Raw genomic sequence first — 14,926 nt, 5'->3', positions numbered from 1 at the left:
ATTAAGTGTATTGTGAAATGTTGAAATTATTTCAGAAAACAGGACTCGCCAAATACTTAATCCCTACCTATTTCGCTATGTATATCTCATCAAATTAAATGTTTTAAGTACTGAACTAAGGTAACAAATTTAAGAGTATCATATCTACTTTTGAATTATTAAGCTGGTTCTAGAGGCAAGTTATTGCTCTTTATGTTATGTATTGTTTAATTTTGAAGATCTTTAACTGGTTCCTAAGAGTTTGTCAGGTAACAGATAGGAGGCATAACGTGGGAGTTCTTAAATACTGCACAACAGTTCAGGCAAAGCGCCACGAGAAGCAGGTCCAGCTGTGACACACCGCCAAATTAAAAGCGATGTTGCCAAGAATTGGCCATCACACTAATTCAAAACACAAAGAAATTTATCAGAATTTAATAATTTTATTTTGAAATGAAAAAGGCTGCAATTTTCCTAAGTACCAAACCTAAACTGTTTTGCAATTAGGTAATGGCTGCTTCTTACTAAATCTATCGTTTATTATCTCCTTTGTCTGAATGTTTTGTTTACTGGCTATAGCCACCAACATAATTTTCCCATTCCACAATGTCACTATCATTCCCTCAACATCCATTGACATGTTGATATTATTCTGTTGTAACTCTGTTTTCCACTTCATATATTCACAGAATCCTAGTCTACTTCCTTCCATCTCAGCTTCATTGAACTTTCCAAATGACCAAGCCTTATCAAGCTGTTCCTCATTAAGCTTGCAAACACATTGCCAACAGCTGGAGCTGCTCCTTCAGTCTTGCAGCATAAGACTTTCTACTTACTCCCATCCTTACTCTTTCAGTTTCACTAATGAAATAGTCAACTAGTATCTTCACCATTTCATTCCTTTAAATGGTTAACTGGAACTTTGATGTTTCTGTTTCTTCTTGAACTGTTTCAAAAGAGGAGCATCAAAGCATCTTCAAAAACTAGATTGGACTTTTTTTCTCCATTCTCCTGTGATTATCATTTTGGGAACAACATCAAACAAACCTTTATCTCATTTATGTGTGCTTGTCTAGACTCCATAGTATGTACATAAAAAGAAAGAAAAGTCAGACATCACCTGTTGAGTCTGTCTTCTATTGCATATTTTGCAATATATATTGCTAGATAGAACAGTTCCCAGCAAATTCCACACTATGGGGCTGTGCCCTTATTGGAAAGAAACTTTCAGGCATGCTTGACATGATCTCCACATTGTTGGGTAGTTGGTTAGGTTAGGCATTTAATGTCATTCACTTTCAAAGTGTGAGCACAGCCTGTCTGCTGGTTTGCCTATCACAGCTCTGAAAATGTTTCCAATGATAAGTGAGGACAAGTCTGTTTTTCAGTTTGAAAATATTAACTGGAGGGTTTCTTCTGCCAAGCACTGTTGTTATTGCTAGCTGGATGGGATTGATATCTTATTCTACCATTAACCCAGCAAGCAAGAATGTTTCATTGGGATGTCCTTGGTTTCCCAGCATATAATGTCACCTCTCATTTGTTTCAGCCACTCTTCCTCTAAACCTGTGTATTGGAACAGGATTTGATGATAATGTTTGCCTGTCATGCATTGTCTGATGTAATGTAGAAAGGTGTTAACTCACAATGACACAATGCTTGTATTACTACCCAGCTATCCACACTACCACACCAAGTGAGTAAAATTTAAAACATCCCAGCATTACACTGGGGGATGGCTGTAAATACCAATGTATTAGCTCTTGGCACTTGAGAATAAAGTTACTGGCAATAGCCAATAAGAATTTGAAAATAATCAACTTGGACGTAACAATACCATACTTTATTCATCATATTCTACATACTTGTTTATGTTGGAAGGATTGTAAAATAAATGATTAACTCATATTAACTACAACATCCTTCTTTTGTGTGCTTAAAAGTAACAATAGTAGGTTACTGCATCTTAGGCTCAAATAAAATAGGCTTTTGTGAGCAATACCAAAGATGAAAAGGTATAGCTAACTGAAATTCAATAGAAAATTAATGTAGTCCTGAAACAAAAAGTATGTATGGCTTTATTTAACAAGTAAACCACCTTTAAACCTATTAGAAAATTTAATCCCACAAAATGCATTAACTTCATGTGTTCTCTTGATGTTGATTTAACAGGAAAATCATTATTTGAGGAACTTCTCTTTAGTGAAATGTTAACTAATAAAAGTGATGAAGTTACTAGATCAATAGCCATGTGTTTTAAAGTGCTGTGAAAGAATTCCTTATTGCCCCCCCCAAAAAAAAAAAAATCAAAGGGAGATGCACATGGCAATGATGTGAACCAGAGAAAGGAAAAAAAAAATGCTAAAACAGACTTAATTGATTTGTAGCATACTAATTATCCTATCTTTCCCATTAAACCACAAAATATATGTAATGTTTATATCTTTAAAGGTTTTAGAGAAGATACTTATGAATTAATACTACAGTACTCTAGTCTAGGGACCCTGGTTATGTACTAGTTGCTTAATTACAGCAACACTTTTCTAGTCATCTGTTACATTGATAAATTCCTAATCTACCATAAATGCATAATGATCTGCATAGTATTTAAAGTTTCTTCACCCCCATATGGTATTAGAAATGTTCTTATTCTATATGAGAAGTAAGCAAACAAAAAAGTAAAGGATGAATGACTCATGCTTCACTTATTACTCATAATCACGGTAGTATGGAAAGTCCGAACTCTCCAGGTATCGCTCAGTCCACTCCTTGAAGGCCCTCACCTGTTCCTCTGTCAGGTGGTTCTTCCAGTCACCTGTCTGTAATATAAATTGATTTCATTCACAAGAACAGTGATATTCATTAATTGCCCAACTGGACAATTCTGCTAACAGATGGGAATAGACATTGACTGAGGTTATCTTTGTAAGAAACCAATGATGCACTACCTGTCTATTTAACTATATCATCAACCTAAGAACACTATTCAAGGAGATGGCCATGATTGAGTTCCACAGGACAACAGCTGACTGCCTCACAAAAGACCAGCCAGGAAACAATGGGAAAGTTATGACTGTAGTTATCTCAGATAACCAGGATTTATGCCATGATTGCATAAGCAACAGGTGGTACTCTGTGGCTCTCAGTGTTTGAGAACTAAAGCTGGCAGTTCTCACCAGTCACCATCTCACACCACAGCTACCCGCACCCAGACTCACTGAAAGTAAGTGTCGTGGGTTTCTTTACTGTACACAGCGGGCCTCATAGATGCCCATATAAAACAAGGAATTTATGTCAACATCACATTATGGGAATACAAGTCTCCAAAAGTTCCAACCAAGGAACTCCTCCGCAGTTGAGCAATGCCCTATGGCAATCACCACCTGGAAAGAAACAAAAGTAAGCTCATCTGCCTTACCACAGAGAGAGTGACCTACAGTGTTGAAACAGGCAACTTAGATTATTCCTGCCCAGCCGGATGTGCCTGTAAGTGTGAAAGGAACAATAACTTGGGAAAGAAAGCTTTTTGAGTGAGTTAAATGATATTGAAGAGACTTAAAGGGAGGACAGGAGGTGGATGTGGTGAGGGATATCACAGAAGTTCAGTTTTACCTTTTTTATATGTATAATTTTTCAAAGCTCATGACCTTAAAAGAGATGTCAAAATCTTTCATGAAATTATTTTTAACACTAGTATACTGTCTAAATATATATATATATATATATATATATATATATATATATATATATATATATATATATATATATATATATATATATATATATATATATATATATATATATATATATATATATATATAGACACACACACACACACACACACACACACACACACACACACACACACACACACACACACACATTGGAACCTGTTTTCCAACCTCATTCAAAATTCGTTCCTGAATGCCGTTTGAAATCTGAAATGTTAAAAAACCGAAACTATTTTCCCCATAGGAATCAATGTAAAATAGATTAATCCGTTCTCAGACACTCATCCACCATGTCTTAGCAAGTAATGATCGACACTCTCACTGCTAAGATGGCTGCTTCACAATATCTCCAGCTTAGAATCTTTGTTATCTAGAAAGGATGTATTGAATGAACACAGAATGCAGGCATTCTCTTTGTCACCGATGAAGTGAGTGAAGCCTTACAGAGTGGCACTGAGAGGAGCAACCCGCTCACTGCCAAAATGAAGGTGATCGTAATACTTAGACATCTTGTTGCTGGGAAAAGCTACTGGTAAAATGCAGTTGTGCAATAGTGATGGCATTGTGGGTCATAGAGAAAGCCACAGGAGGCTTGGGATTACCCGAGTGGTGAACCTTGTTTGTTTACATCAAGGTTCTTCAACAGATCACATTTAGCTTATTTCAAAGATTGAATTACTATCTTACCCTCTGTGTCTCTCCTCCAAATATATAAGAAATGAAGGAAATATTTATAGAAATTATAAATTAGTAATAAATGGTAGCTTTTGCTACGTCTTGTAGTATTTGAAGTCAAGTAACTTTGTTCAAAAACCGAATTATAGTATGGCAACCGAAGCAATGACAAATCCGAAATTTTGTTCGAAAACCAAATTGTTCGGAAAGGGAGACGTTCGGTAACCGAGGTTCCACTGTGTGTGTGTGTGTGTGTGTGTGTGTGTGTGTATTATATATATGTATATACTCGTATATATATATATATATATATATATATATATATATATATATATATATATATATATATATATATATATATATATATATATATATATATATATATATATAAACTTGCCATTTAGTTATAGGAGGAGGATTCCCTGATCATAAATTCTATCCATTAAAATTCCATTTGTTTCCAGTGCTTTGGCTCTTTTGTCAGAAGATTTCTTTTGGTTAGAGAAGTTTTAAACCTGCAAATATATCCCTAACCTAAAACCTACTACATCTTGTGAATGGTTTCAGCTTGAACATTACAAGATGTAGTAACATTATTTATCAGGTGCTGTCATTGAGTGAAAATGCAGTGAGCCTATGTAACACAACTATTCTTCCTTTCTGACAGCATCTGACTCATGCAGAGTCTGCAGAAATCGTGTGTGTGTAGTAAAGTCTATAGCTACACTAATGCCACTCTTAGCTCCAGTTCTTTACTGAAAAAATAAGCAGCCTTCATATTGTGGCTAGACTTGGTATTTATCTTGTATGCATATGAGGGAAGATTAAGTTTTTACTTAAACATTTATGTATTTAATGATATTTTAGTACTTGTTTATTTACTCTCATACCTTTCCCTTCCTCATAAATTTGATTTTTTGAGATGTTGTGTTTGGAGCATCAAGAAAGGTTTCATTGTTGGTGGCAGGATTGTCTTTCATTTGGTCAAAAGAGCAGTGATGAGCCAGGCTTTCAACTTCCTTGTCATTCACGTTAACCTCTAGAAATTCTGCCACCTGTTGTATTGCTCCTTGAAGGTTCTGAAACATTGTTGCACAGTTAGAGATATCATCTGCACTCTCTCTCTCTCTCTCTCTCTCTCTCTCTCTCTCTCTCTCTCTCTCTCTCTCTCTCTCTGCTTGAAAGTACCAATTGCTTGTTTCCTATTACAGGTTAGTAACTCATCCTGTGGTGAGGAGCTGACTTGTTTCTCCTGTTATCAACCAACATAATTTGAATAATTGTTTAGAAACTTACAAAACACACCCCAAACTTTTAACTGAATATTTTTGCTTAGTGCAGTTAAGTGTGAAAAGTTTTGATATAATTACTAAATGTAAAAAAATAGAGGAACAAGTTATCATCTTTGTCTTTGGATGACTCTTATTCTTTCCTTCTTTATTTACCAATAAGTTGTACTTTGTGAGGACAAGCACTCAACAGCTGTACATATAGGTATATACTATATCAAAATTCTATAATATTCACAAGCTTGGAATTTGCTGGGGAAGGTTGGTATTCTGAGTACAGTCCAGGTGGGAATACTTAATGTGAAATTCTAAAATATAAAAAATCTGAAATCTTGGGTTCTGGCATTATCCACAATTGTTTTTTCCATGCCATTTCAACACTAAAGTTGCCCAATAATGCAAATTACTGTACTACTGTATGAAATTTAGAATAATATCAAAGTATTAAATCATGCATTTTTGCCTGATAATATGCATGGTCTGTAATTATCATTATCATATTTTATTTACTGGAATATCATCCCATTACAAGTAGAGATGCATGTGCTTATTTGTTTCAAATCAGAAAAAAAATCATTGATTCCAGTCCCGAGTGTTTCAGATAAGAGATAAAAGACTATGATATAGTGCACCACACCAATAACACTTCATTACCTCTTGCATGTCTTCATATCGTAAAAAGAGGATGTTTTCTTCATTTCTCATCTCCCAGAAGCCAAGGACATGCAGCCAGAATGGTGAATAAGACACTGAGGAGAGAAACAAAAGTAGTTGTAACCAGGGTTAGGTCCAAGTACAGGTGACTGTACTTATGACCAAGTTCAAGTACTTTGATATTTTTCAAGTACAGTGGTACGTTGACTTACAAGTGCCCCAACTTAAGTTTTTTGAGGTATGAGCTATTGCTTGGACAGTTTTTTGCTTTGAGTTGCGAGCCAAAATATGAGATATGAGTGAGCTTCAGATACTCTGCTGTTGTGAAAAATTCGGCACAGACAAGAAAATTGTCTCATGGATGACTTTATCACAGGCAGTCATGATGAAATTGTCCCAGACCCCAATTATTCATATACTGTAGAGGAATGTTATAGGATATATATATATATATATATATATATATATATATATATATATATATATATATATATATATATATATATATATATATATATATATATATATATATATATATATATATATATATATATATATATATATATATCTGTATATGAAAGTAATCAGTGAAATAAAAAAAAAAACAGCACCGCTGGCGGACGTACGACGTACTTATCTTGATCATGATTCTTCAGTAGGCCTTTACTTTGCTTTACTATATCCAGAATAGGGTGTAGCTCGTTCTTTCAGGAATTTTCTTAATTCCGCTGTAGTCCATGATTGTGGCGGTGATATATCCATTGTGCAGGGTAGTCGAGTAAGCGTGGTCCTGTGTTTTGGTTTGCTCGCTGCCCAAGTACCCGAGGATAGTGATCGTACCGCAAAAATAAAGTCTGATACAAAATTATATTTTCTTTACATTAAATGGATTTGCCTGTTGTTTAGTACATGAAAATGCAAGTATATATTAGTATACTTCCATTGAGGTCAGTAGAAAATTACAGATTGCCTGAAACCTTGCCCCAAAAAGTATTTATTTTCCGGCGAGAATTAAAAATTCTGGCGCTATCTGGTATCAAAATGCTCACTGCGACGTCTCTAAATTAGAGACCCGGAATTAGAGTTGCGGTGCTGTACTGGCCCTGCCTACTGTAGCACGTTACCAATTTTGAAAATACATAATTATGCTCCTTCATCCTTTATTACATTACAGTACCGTAACACTTAATAATATCATCAAAAAAGTTTGCTAGAATTGATATACAGTATATAACTTTAGGTTAAATACAATGTACTTGAATGTACATGGTATTTTTCAAACACTTTGGGTTAAGGTACAAGTAACATTGAATTTTTAAACTCTAAGTACAGTTACAGGTACATGAAAATCTGTACTGAAGTCCAAGTATAAGTACATGTATTTGGACCCAACCCTGGTTGTAATATAACTGATTGAAATTCACTACAGCCAAAAAATATATTTATCCAAGGTTTTCACTTGGAAAAGTGTCCAAAAGTGGGTGTGCTTGCATTGTTATTGTCTTATTTTGTATATGTAATGCAAATAGCTACATATGACAAGGTAATAACATCTGTGATGTTAGTGCTTATAAAAGTCAAACAGTTATGAGAGAAAGTTCACAACAGTGGTGTGGAAAATCTCACCTCTTTCATCCAAGAAAGTATCAACAAAGTCCTTCATGGTTCCACAGTAGCCCTCAAGCTTGCACTGGTGAAAGAAATAGGAGACACAAACATCCTTTGGATCCCTGCAGATATATACCACCTGAAACAGATGGTCACTTTGTAAATCTTGCTTAAATTTTTCTGGAACATATTTGCTCCTCCTGCAACATAACTGAATCTAGTTTAGTTACCTTTGGTTTTTTTTCCCAGAAGTTAGAAGGTAGTAGCTTCTTGGGTAAATGTGACTTGATGGTTCTAGGTGAAGTTTGTTCTTGTACTCTTCTCCAAGAATTGCCCAAACGGATGGGAGAATCTTCAGGCAAAGGTGGTGGTGGGCTCCATTCAGGGATGAGAAGACTATCAAACCTTCAAGGTTATGATTAAAAATATGAATTAATAGATGTATCATTCAAGTATAATATGCAGAGTATTTGTATTTTATTTATTTATTTATTTTTCAATAAGTGAAATGCATATGTATGGGAGTGAAAAGAAGATCTGAGATAGTAATGTTACCAGCTGAAAATAAAGCCACAGTGTTTCTGGAAGACTGAAATTTTGATACAAAGCATCATAACTGCTTATTTGACTTCATAAAAAAAATGAAAATGGTAGGAAATACATGAACCTTTACCAAATTAGGAAGATATGATATATACATACTCAAAGAATGGGAATCTTTTCATAAGTTCAAGCTTAGCATCTGGAGAGTCCTGACCATGAAGAAGACACCATACAATTTCCTGAGTCCATGTTGTTCCTGCAAGTCACAGATAGATATTGTTCTCGATGATTGACATAAGTCAGGCCTTTAAAGAGACTGTATCTGCTCGGTAATGGTGTATAATTCAACAAAATGTCCATAAAGCTGCTACAAGGGCTTTAAATTATGTTTATATTTGTACATATTTGTAACACAGAGACCAATAAATTAATCAGTCAGTATAAGAGAAATGATAGCTGGCAAGGCCTACACTGAAAGCCCTTCTAGATGTTTAAAATTTACTTATCAATTATAAATTCCATAATGATGGTGTTTAGGTGCAGAAATGGTTATCTCTGCAATTGCTTCTACAAACTGCAGTTTCTGCACCTGCAGAAGCTTTGATTTCATTTGACAATTTGCATCTGAGACTAACTTTAAGCTGATTAGATCCATAGAAAAAATAATTGTTTTTATAGTAGAAACTCTATTACAGAATATTATGATACCCAATCTATGTCATTATATTTAAAACACATGTTTTAATGTAAGTATGATTTTATTCCTTTCAGTGCTGCAGACAATGCTAACGTGCTAAAATCACCAATTTTTGGTCAGAGTAGTGCGAGTGTATGTGTACTGTATTAAGTGTAATGGATGAGTAAATAATATTTTTAACTCCTTTAGAATGAAAAAGTATCCCGTGGCATTCAGAAAAGGATGTGGCACCTAGAAGGATAAAGTTTATTATGATCGAAGCGAAGTTTTTACTATGGAGGTTGGAGTTTCATTTTGAGTGGTCCATCCCATCCCGGCCTGGCCCGACCGTAACGCTATTCAAACACTAATATCTCCAGAACAAATGGTAAATTCCCATAGCCCAACATAGGAGATCGCAATGTTTTGGGTGTATCTGGTGATCATAAGCCCCACCCACTGGTTTCACTTGCCTGGACGGGGACAGCGCAGAAAGGCATCTCCTGTTATTAAAACTCCTATAAAAACATGAATGAGCAGCTGCTCATGAAGGGTTTGCACTTTTACCTCATCTGGTAACACTGCTTTGGAAGCGAGACAAACCCTCTCAGCAATCAGTGCCTGTCAGGCACTACCCAATAGTGTGGACACAGTTTTATCCATCATCTCTTGCATCCTCTTTTGGTTCTTCCCGTGATCCTTCCTCCTCATTACGAGTGAAGCGAAGTTTATACGACTTCTGATCTCTCTAAAATTTCTGATTGGGGCAGAAATGAATGGGAGTTACAGTCTTCAGAGCTTTCCTCTTTATATTCAGTATGTACATGGTGTACAGAGATATGTACAGAACTGGAGAAGCTCGCAACACAGGTTATGAGGCAAATCTGAATCTCTTCACCCATGATTCAGCTCACCACCTTATTGTGTACTACTAATAGTGAACTGTGTACCTGGATGTTTGGCCAACACATTGGACACTTGATGTTACCTATGTCTTCTCCTTGAAGAGACTTAAAAATATCCTGTGTTTTAACTGATACACCAAGCTATGCAGACTCAACTTGTTTTGGCTGCCAAAATTCAATCATGCATTTAACCTCTGACGTACGTCGTACATTGACAAGTATAAAATAGAATAGAAACTTAACAGTGCCTAACACTCTTCACCTGATTTAGGATACGTGATGACCCAGACATCATCACTTTGGACAGAGAATGAGGCATATTTAGGATACCAGTCCTCAAAGCCCTTGGGCATGATGAAGCAGTCAGGTCCCACCCCAACTTGATCTGGAGTGTAGGTAGACACTGGAACTTGCAGGGATGGCATTTTTCTCATCACCATCCTGAAATGGAAAGCAGGACTTGTGCAGAATATTTAGTCATAAGCGGCAGCGTTCACACCTATCGACTTTTCGCTGCTGTCTACGGCATGACGTTGCGCTCGCAAAAGGAATAAGCTGGGTGTCTATGAACGTTTTCACACACCATGACTACAGTTGTGGATGGCAGAATGCCATTCACGACCGCCATGGTCACCATAGCGTCCTTTTAAAAGCGTCTGGCAAAACGCCATGGATATTGTGAAATGTACTGTACATGGTACCCTATGGACGCGTTCTAGAGGCTTATCTAAGAGAAAAAAAAACTGCAAAAATGTATAATGATATTAAATCGGAGTGATAAACAAGAGAAATACAGTGACTGAACGCCATAGAAATTCTCTCTCTCTCTCTCTCTCTCTCTCTTGTATCGCAGTTGGTACATAGGGTCTCGGTTCTCCGTCGTCCCTCGCTGCACCAACCCGCAGTCCCGCGTATTCACCGTCCTCTCATAAAATGTGTGAATCGCGGGTGAGAGGGGTGAGGGCATCAAGGACACACGGAAGTCGGGAGAGTGCAGGCGGACTTTTTCTTTTTAGTAAAGCATGATCATCATGAAATTATGTTATAATGAGAGAGAGAGAGAGAGGGGGGGGGATGGATAGCATCAAAGGAGCCACCACATTATCTTTAGAATATCAGCCCCATTCATTTTAGCAGAACACAGGTACCTAATCATTATTACGGCCTCTACACCACTGCCATCCATGCCTTGCAAAGTTTAAACTCACCCCTTGACTGTTTTAGTGGTGCCGGACATTGACACAGAGCAGCACGGATCGTCCTCTCTCTGCCGTGGTGTATCGGGGTCTGTTGTAAGATTTCATTGTTGAGTAATTGCACTTCATTTCGATTCAGGAAGAGCCCGTTTTCATGGCATCCTAGGAACGCAGCTGCCAGACATATGACACATTTATCTTATCACATTGGGAACCGAATGATAAAATCTCATAATTTTTCATGACAAGTTGAACACAATGAAGAATTTAACAACTTGACTTAACTGAAGTTCACAGATCATATGATGGTAAGATGCAAACTACCATGAGAGAGAGAGAGAGAGAGAGAGAGAGAGAGAGAGAGAGAGAGAGAGAGAGAGAGAGAGTCCATGTAAAATTTAACACACACACACACACACACACACACACCACGTAATGTTGTACTTGGCATGCTCGCGCACAACCAAGGACTGGGTTGGAATCCCGGGAGCGTCGAGGCAAATGGGCAAGCTTCTTGATGTGCAGCCCCTGTTCACCCTCGGGATGTAACCCGAGGGGTTGTAACCTCGCTGTCCCGTTGTGTGGTGTAAGTGGTCTCAGCCCTACCCAGAGATCGGTTGGTCACTATGAACTCAGCTCTTTCCGTATGGTAAAGGCTGGTTGGGTGACCAGCAGACGACCGTAGGTGAATCACACACACACACACACACACACACATCTGTATACATATACACGCATACATACTTATTCGTGTATATATATATATATATATATATATATATATATATATATATATATATATATATATATATATATATATATATATATATATATGCACTTACATAAGTATTTATTTTAAAGTGCATACAAATACTAAGATATACAACCATATATACAAATGAGAGAGAGAGAGAGAGAGAGAGAGAGAGAGAGAGAGAGAGAGAGAGAGAGAGAGAGAGAGAGAGAGAATACATATCCTTGATAGTGGCTGTAGTTAGTGATGATAGTGAGGTGAGTTTGTTCCTTGTCTTTGTGTGTGTGTGTGTGTGTGTGTGTGTGTGTGTGTGTGTGTGTGTGTGTGTGTGTGTGTAAGTGAATAAATATCATATGAATATGTAGACAGCGTGGCAGAAAAAATCATGTAGCCTATCTCGTGGTAAGAGCATTTCCTTCAGGGAAACTGAGGCAGGTCCCTATGATCATCTAGTCAATAAAACCAATGTCAAAAGGAAGCTGAGAGTAATGCAAAATTCTGACCCTAATCTGGAAGGGAATCAATCATCAGGTGATGAAGAAATAGCAGAGATTTCTCTAAAGTATCTATGATAAGAAGGAGGAAGGATCACGGGAAGAACCGAAAGAGGAGGCAAGAGATGGCTGATAAAGCCGTGTTCACATTATCGGGTAGTGCCCTACGGGCACTGACTGCTGAATGGGTTTGTCTCGCTTCCGATGCAGTGTTACCAGATGAGGTCAAGGTACACAAGATTGAGGAGTTATAGTTAACTCTGAACTCCATCTAGGAAAGCAATGGATAGATGCCAGAAACAGGGCAAATAAGTTATTAGAATTCATTTTTAGGAATGTTAAAAGAAGAAGGCCCGAAGTAATATTAAAGTTATATTTGGAGCTGGTCAGACCTCATCCAGACTACGCTGTGCAGTTCTGATCCCCACATGATAGGAAGGATATAGGTCTATTAGAATCAGTACAAAGGAGCATGACTAAAAGGATAAAGGCGATGAGAAGTATTCCTTACGAGGCGACATTGAAGCTGTTAAATTTACATTCTTTAGAGAGACGTAGGTTAAGAGGAGACCTGATAGAAGTCTTTAAGTGGTATAAGAGTTATAACAAGGGGGATGTAAGCAAAATTCTTAGGATCAGCAACCAGGATAGAGCAAGAAATAACGGGTTCAAGCTTGAAAAATTTAGGTTTAAGAAAGAGATAGGAAGAAATTGGTTCTCAAATAGAGTGGTAGACGAGTGGAACGGACTCCGTAATCATGTTGTTAGTGCTGAGACATTATCAATATAAAGCCTGGGTTTAAGAGAATATTAGACGGGTTTATGGATGGGGATGATAGGTTGAAATAGATAGGTATATTTCATACAGGGACTGCCACGTGTAAGCCTGGTGGGTTCTTGCACCTTCCTTATGTTCTTATGTTCTTACAGACCCTTCAAGGGCAGCTGCTCGTTTATATTTTCCCGTCGTTTCCTCGCTTTTGACGTCATCTCCGTGCCTGCCACTCATCCTTATCAGCTTGTGTAGAAGGAGGAAGCAGTAGGCACCTGCCGAAACGATAATTACTCCCAGTGAGGTCTAAAGCACTGGATCAGGGGGTGCTGTGAACTTATCATTAAACCCAGCTGTGACCTCACTGAACGTTTCCCTTTGTGTCTCATAACACAAGGGGGCAGTCACAGCCTGCCCTCTAAAGACAACTCTCTTCCTTCACACAAAACTACAAGCACCTAATAACACACACACCCTTCACTCAAAATTTCAAAATTCATAGCGACTCCTACACCAGCCTCGGAGTTCCCATCTGGGAAGGGGATCACAAAATTAATGTCCCCAGGTCGAACTGCCCTTCTGATGACGACCCTAAGTGTCTTGACACCCCCCTCAACTTTTTCTTCATTAACTTCCGCAACATTCGTGGTCTAAGATCTAATTTTCAATCTGTAGAACACCATTTCCTCTTCTAAACCTCATCTTCTTTTCCTCACTGAAACTCAGGTGTCTGAGGCAACTGACAGTAGCCCCTTTTCTGTTTCCTCTTACTTTCTCTATCCTCATTTTCGATCCAAAGCTGGATGCTGCGTTTATGTGCACAACGACTTAATCTGCTCTCGTGCCCACGCTCTTGAATCTTCCGAGTTTTCCACCATCTGGCTACGACTACAGAGTTACTCTCAAACAATTTTTTTTTTTTTTTTTTAGTTTAATGTAGGAAGGACACTGGCCAAGGGCAACAAAAATCCAATAAAAAAAAATATGCCCACTGAAATGCCAGTCCCATAAAAGGGTCAAAGCAGTGGTCAAAAATTGATGAATAAGTGTCTTGAAACCTCCTTCTTGAAGGAATTCAAGTCATAGGAAGGTGGAAATACAGAAGCAGGCAGGGAGTTCCAGAGTTTACCAGAGAAAGGGATGAATGATTGAGAATACTGGTTAACTCTTGCGTTAGAGAGGTGGACAGAATAGGGGTGAGAGAAAAAAGAAAGTCTTGTGCAGCGAGGCCGCGGAAGGAGTATCTGTGCTGTTAACCTCTCCCCTAACTTCTCTTACTATAAGAAATTCTTTGACTACTTCCAAAGTGGAGCACATTCTGACTCTCTTCCCTTTTGCAGAGATCTTCATTCTTGGAGACTTTAATGTTCACCACCAGCTTTAGCTCTCTTCTCCCTTCACTGACCATCCTGGTGAATTAGCCTTCAACTTTGCTATCCTTCACGACCTAGAGCAATTGGTGCAACACCCTACTCGTATTCCTGACCGTCTTAGAGATACGCCCAACATTCTTTACCTTTTTCTGACCTCTAATCCTTCTGCTTATACTGTTGTCACCCTCTCTTCTCCGTTGGGCTCCTCCGACAGCAATTTTATACCTGTATCTTGTCCTATCGCTCCAATCCCTCCTCAGGATCCCCTAAGCGAAGG

General features: G+C 37.8%; 1 protein-coding gene across 2 annotated transcripts; it reads right to left on the bottom strand.

The window, feature by feature from the left end:
• Window positions 1-1,805: 1,805 nt before the first annotated feature.
• On the bottom strand, window positions 1,806-11,827 carry LOC135104143 (sulfotransferase 1 family member D1-like). Of its 2 annotated transcripts, XM_064011187.1 has the most exons (9): window positions 11,686-11,827; window positions 11,269-11,347; window positions 10,323-10,501; window positions 8,639-8,735; window positions 8,167-8,341; window positions 7,955-8,075; window positions 6,329-6,423; window positions 5,276-5,464; window positions 1,806-2,798 (listed from the first exon to the last, which is right to left on the bottom strand). In XM_064011187.1, exons 1-9 carry the CDS (start codon window positions 11,705-11,707, stop codon window positions 2,688-2,690), a joined length of 1,068 nt encoding a protein of 355 aa, XP_063867257.1. In that variant the 5' UTR covers window positions 11,708-11,827; the 3' UTR covers window positions 1,806-2,687. The 2 variants fall into 2 exon arrangements, with proteins under 2 accessions (XP_063867257.1, XP_063867266.1); XM_064011196.1 differs by lacking the exon at window positions 10,323-10,501 and having other exon boundaries at window positions 11,269-11,430; window positions 11,686-11,722.
• Window positions 11,828-14,926: the final 3,099 nt, after the last annotated feature.

The sequence above is a fragment of the Scylla paramamosain genome, chromosome 1 (assembly GCF_035594125.1).
Source record: "Scylla paramamosain isolate STU-SP2022 chromosome 1, ASM3559412v1, whole genome shotgun sequence".
Lineage (NCBI taxonomy): Eukaryota > Metazoa > Arthropoda > Malacostraca > Decapoda > Portunidae > Scylla > Scylla paramamosain.
This window is presented reverse-complemented; position numbering and strand designations above follow the sequence as displayed.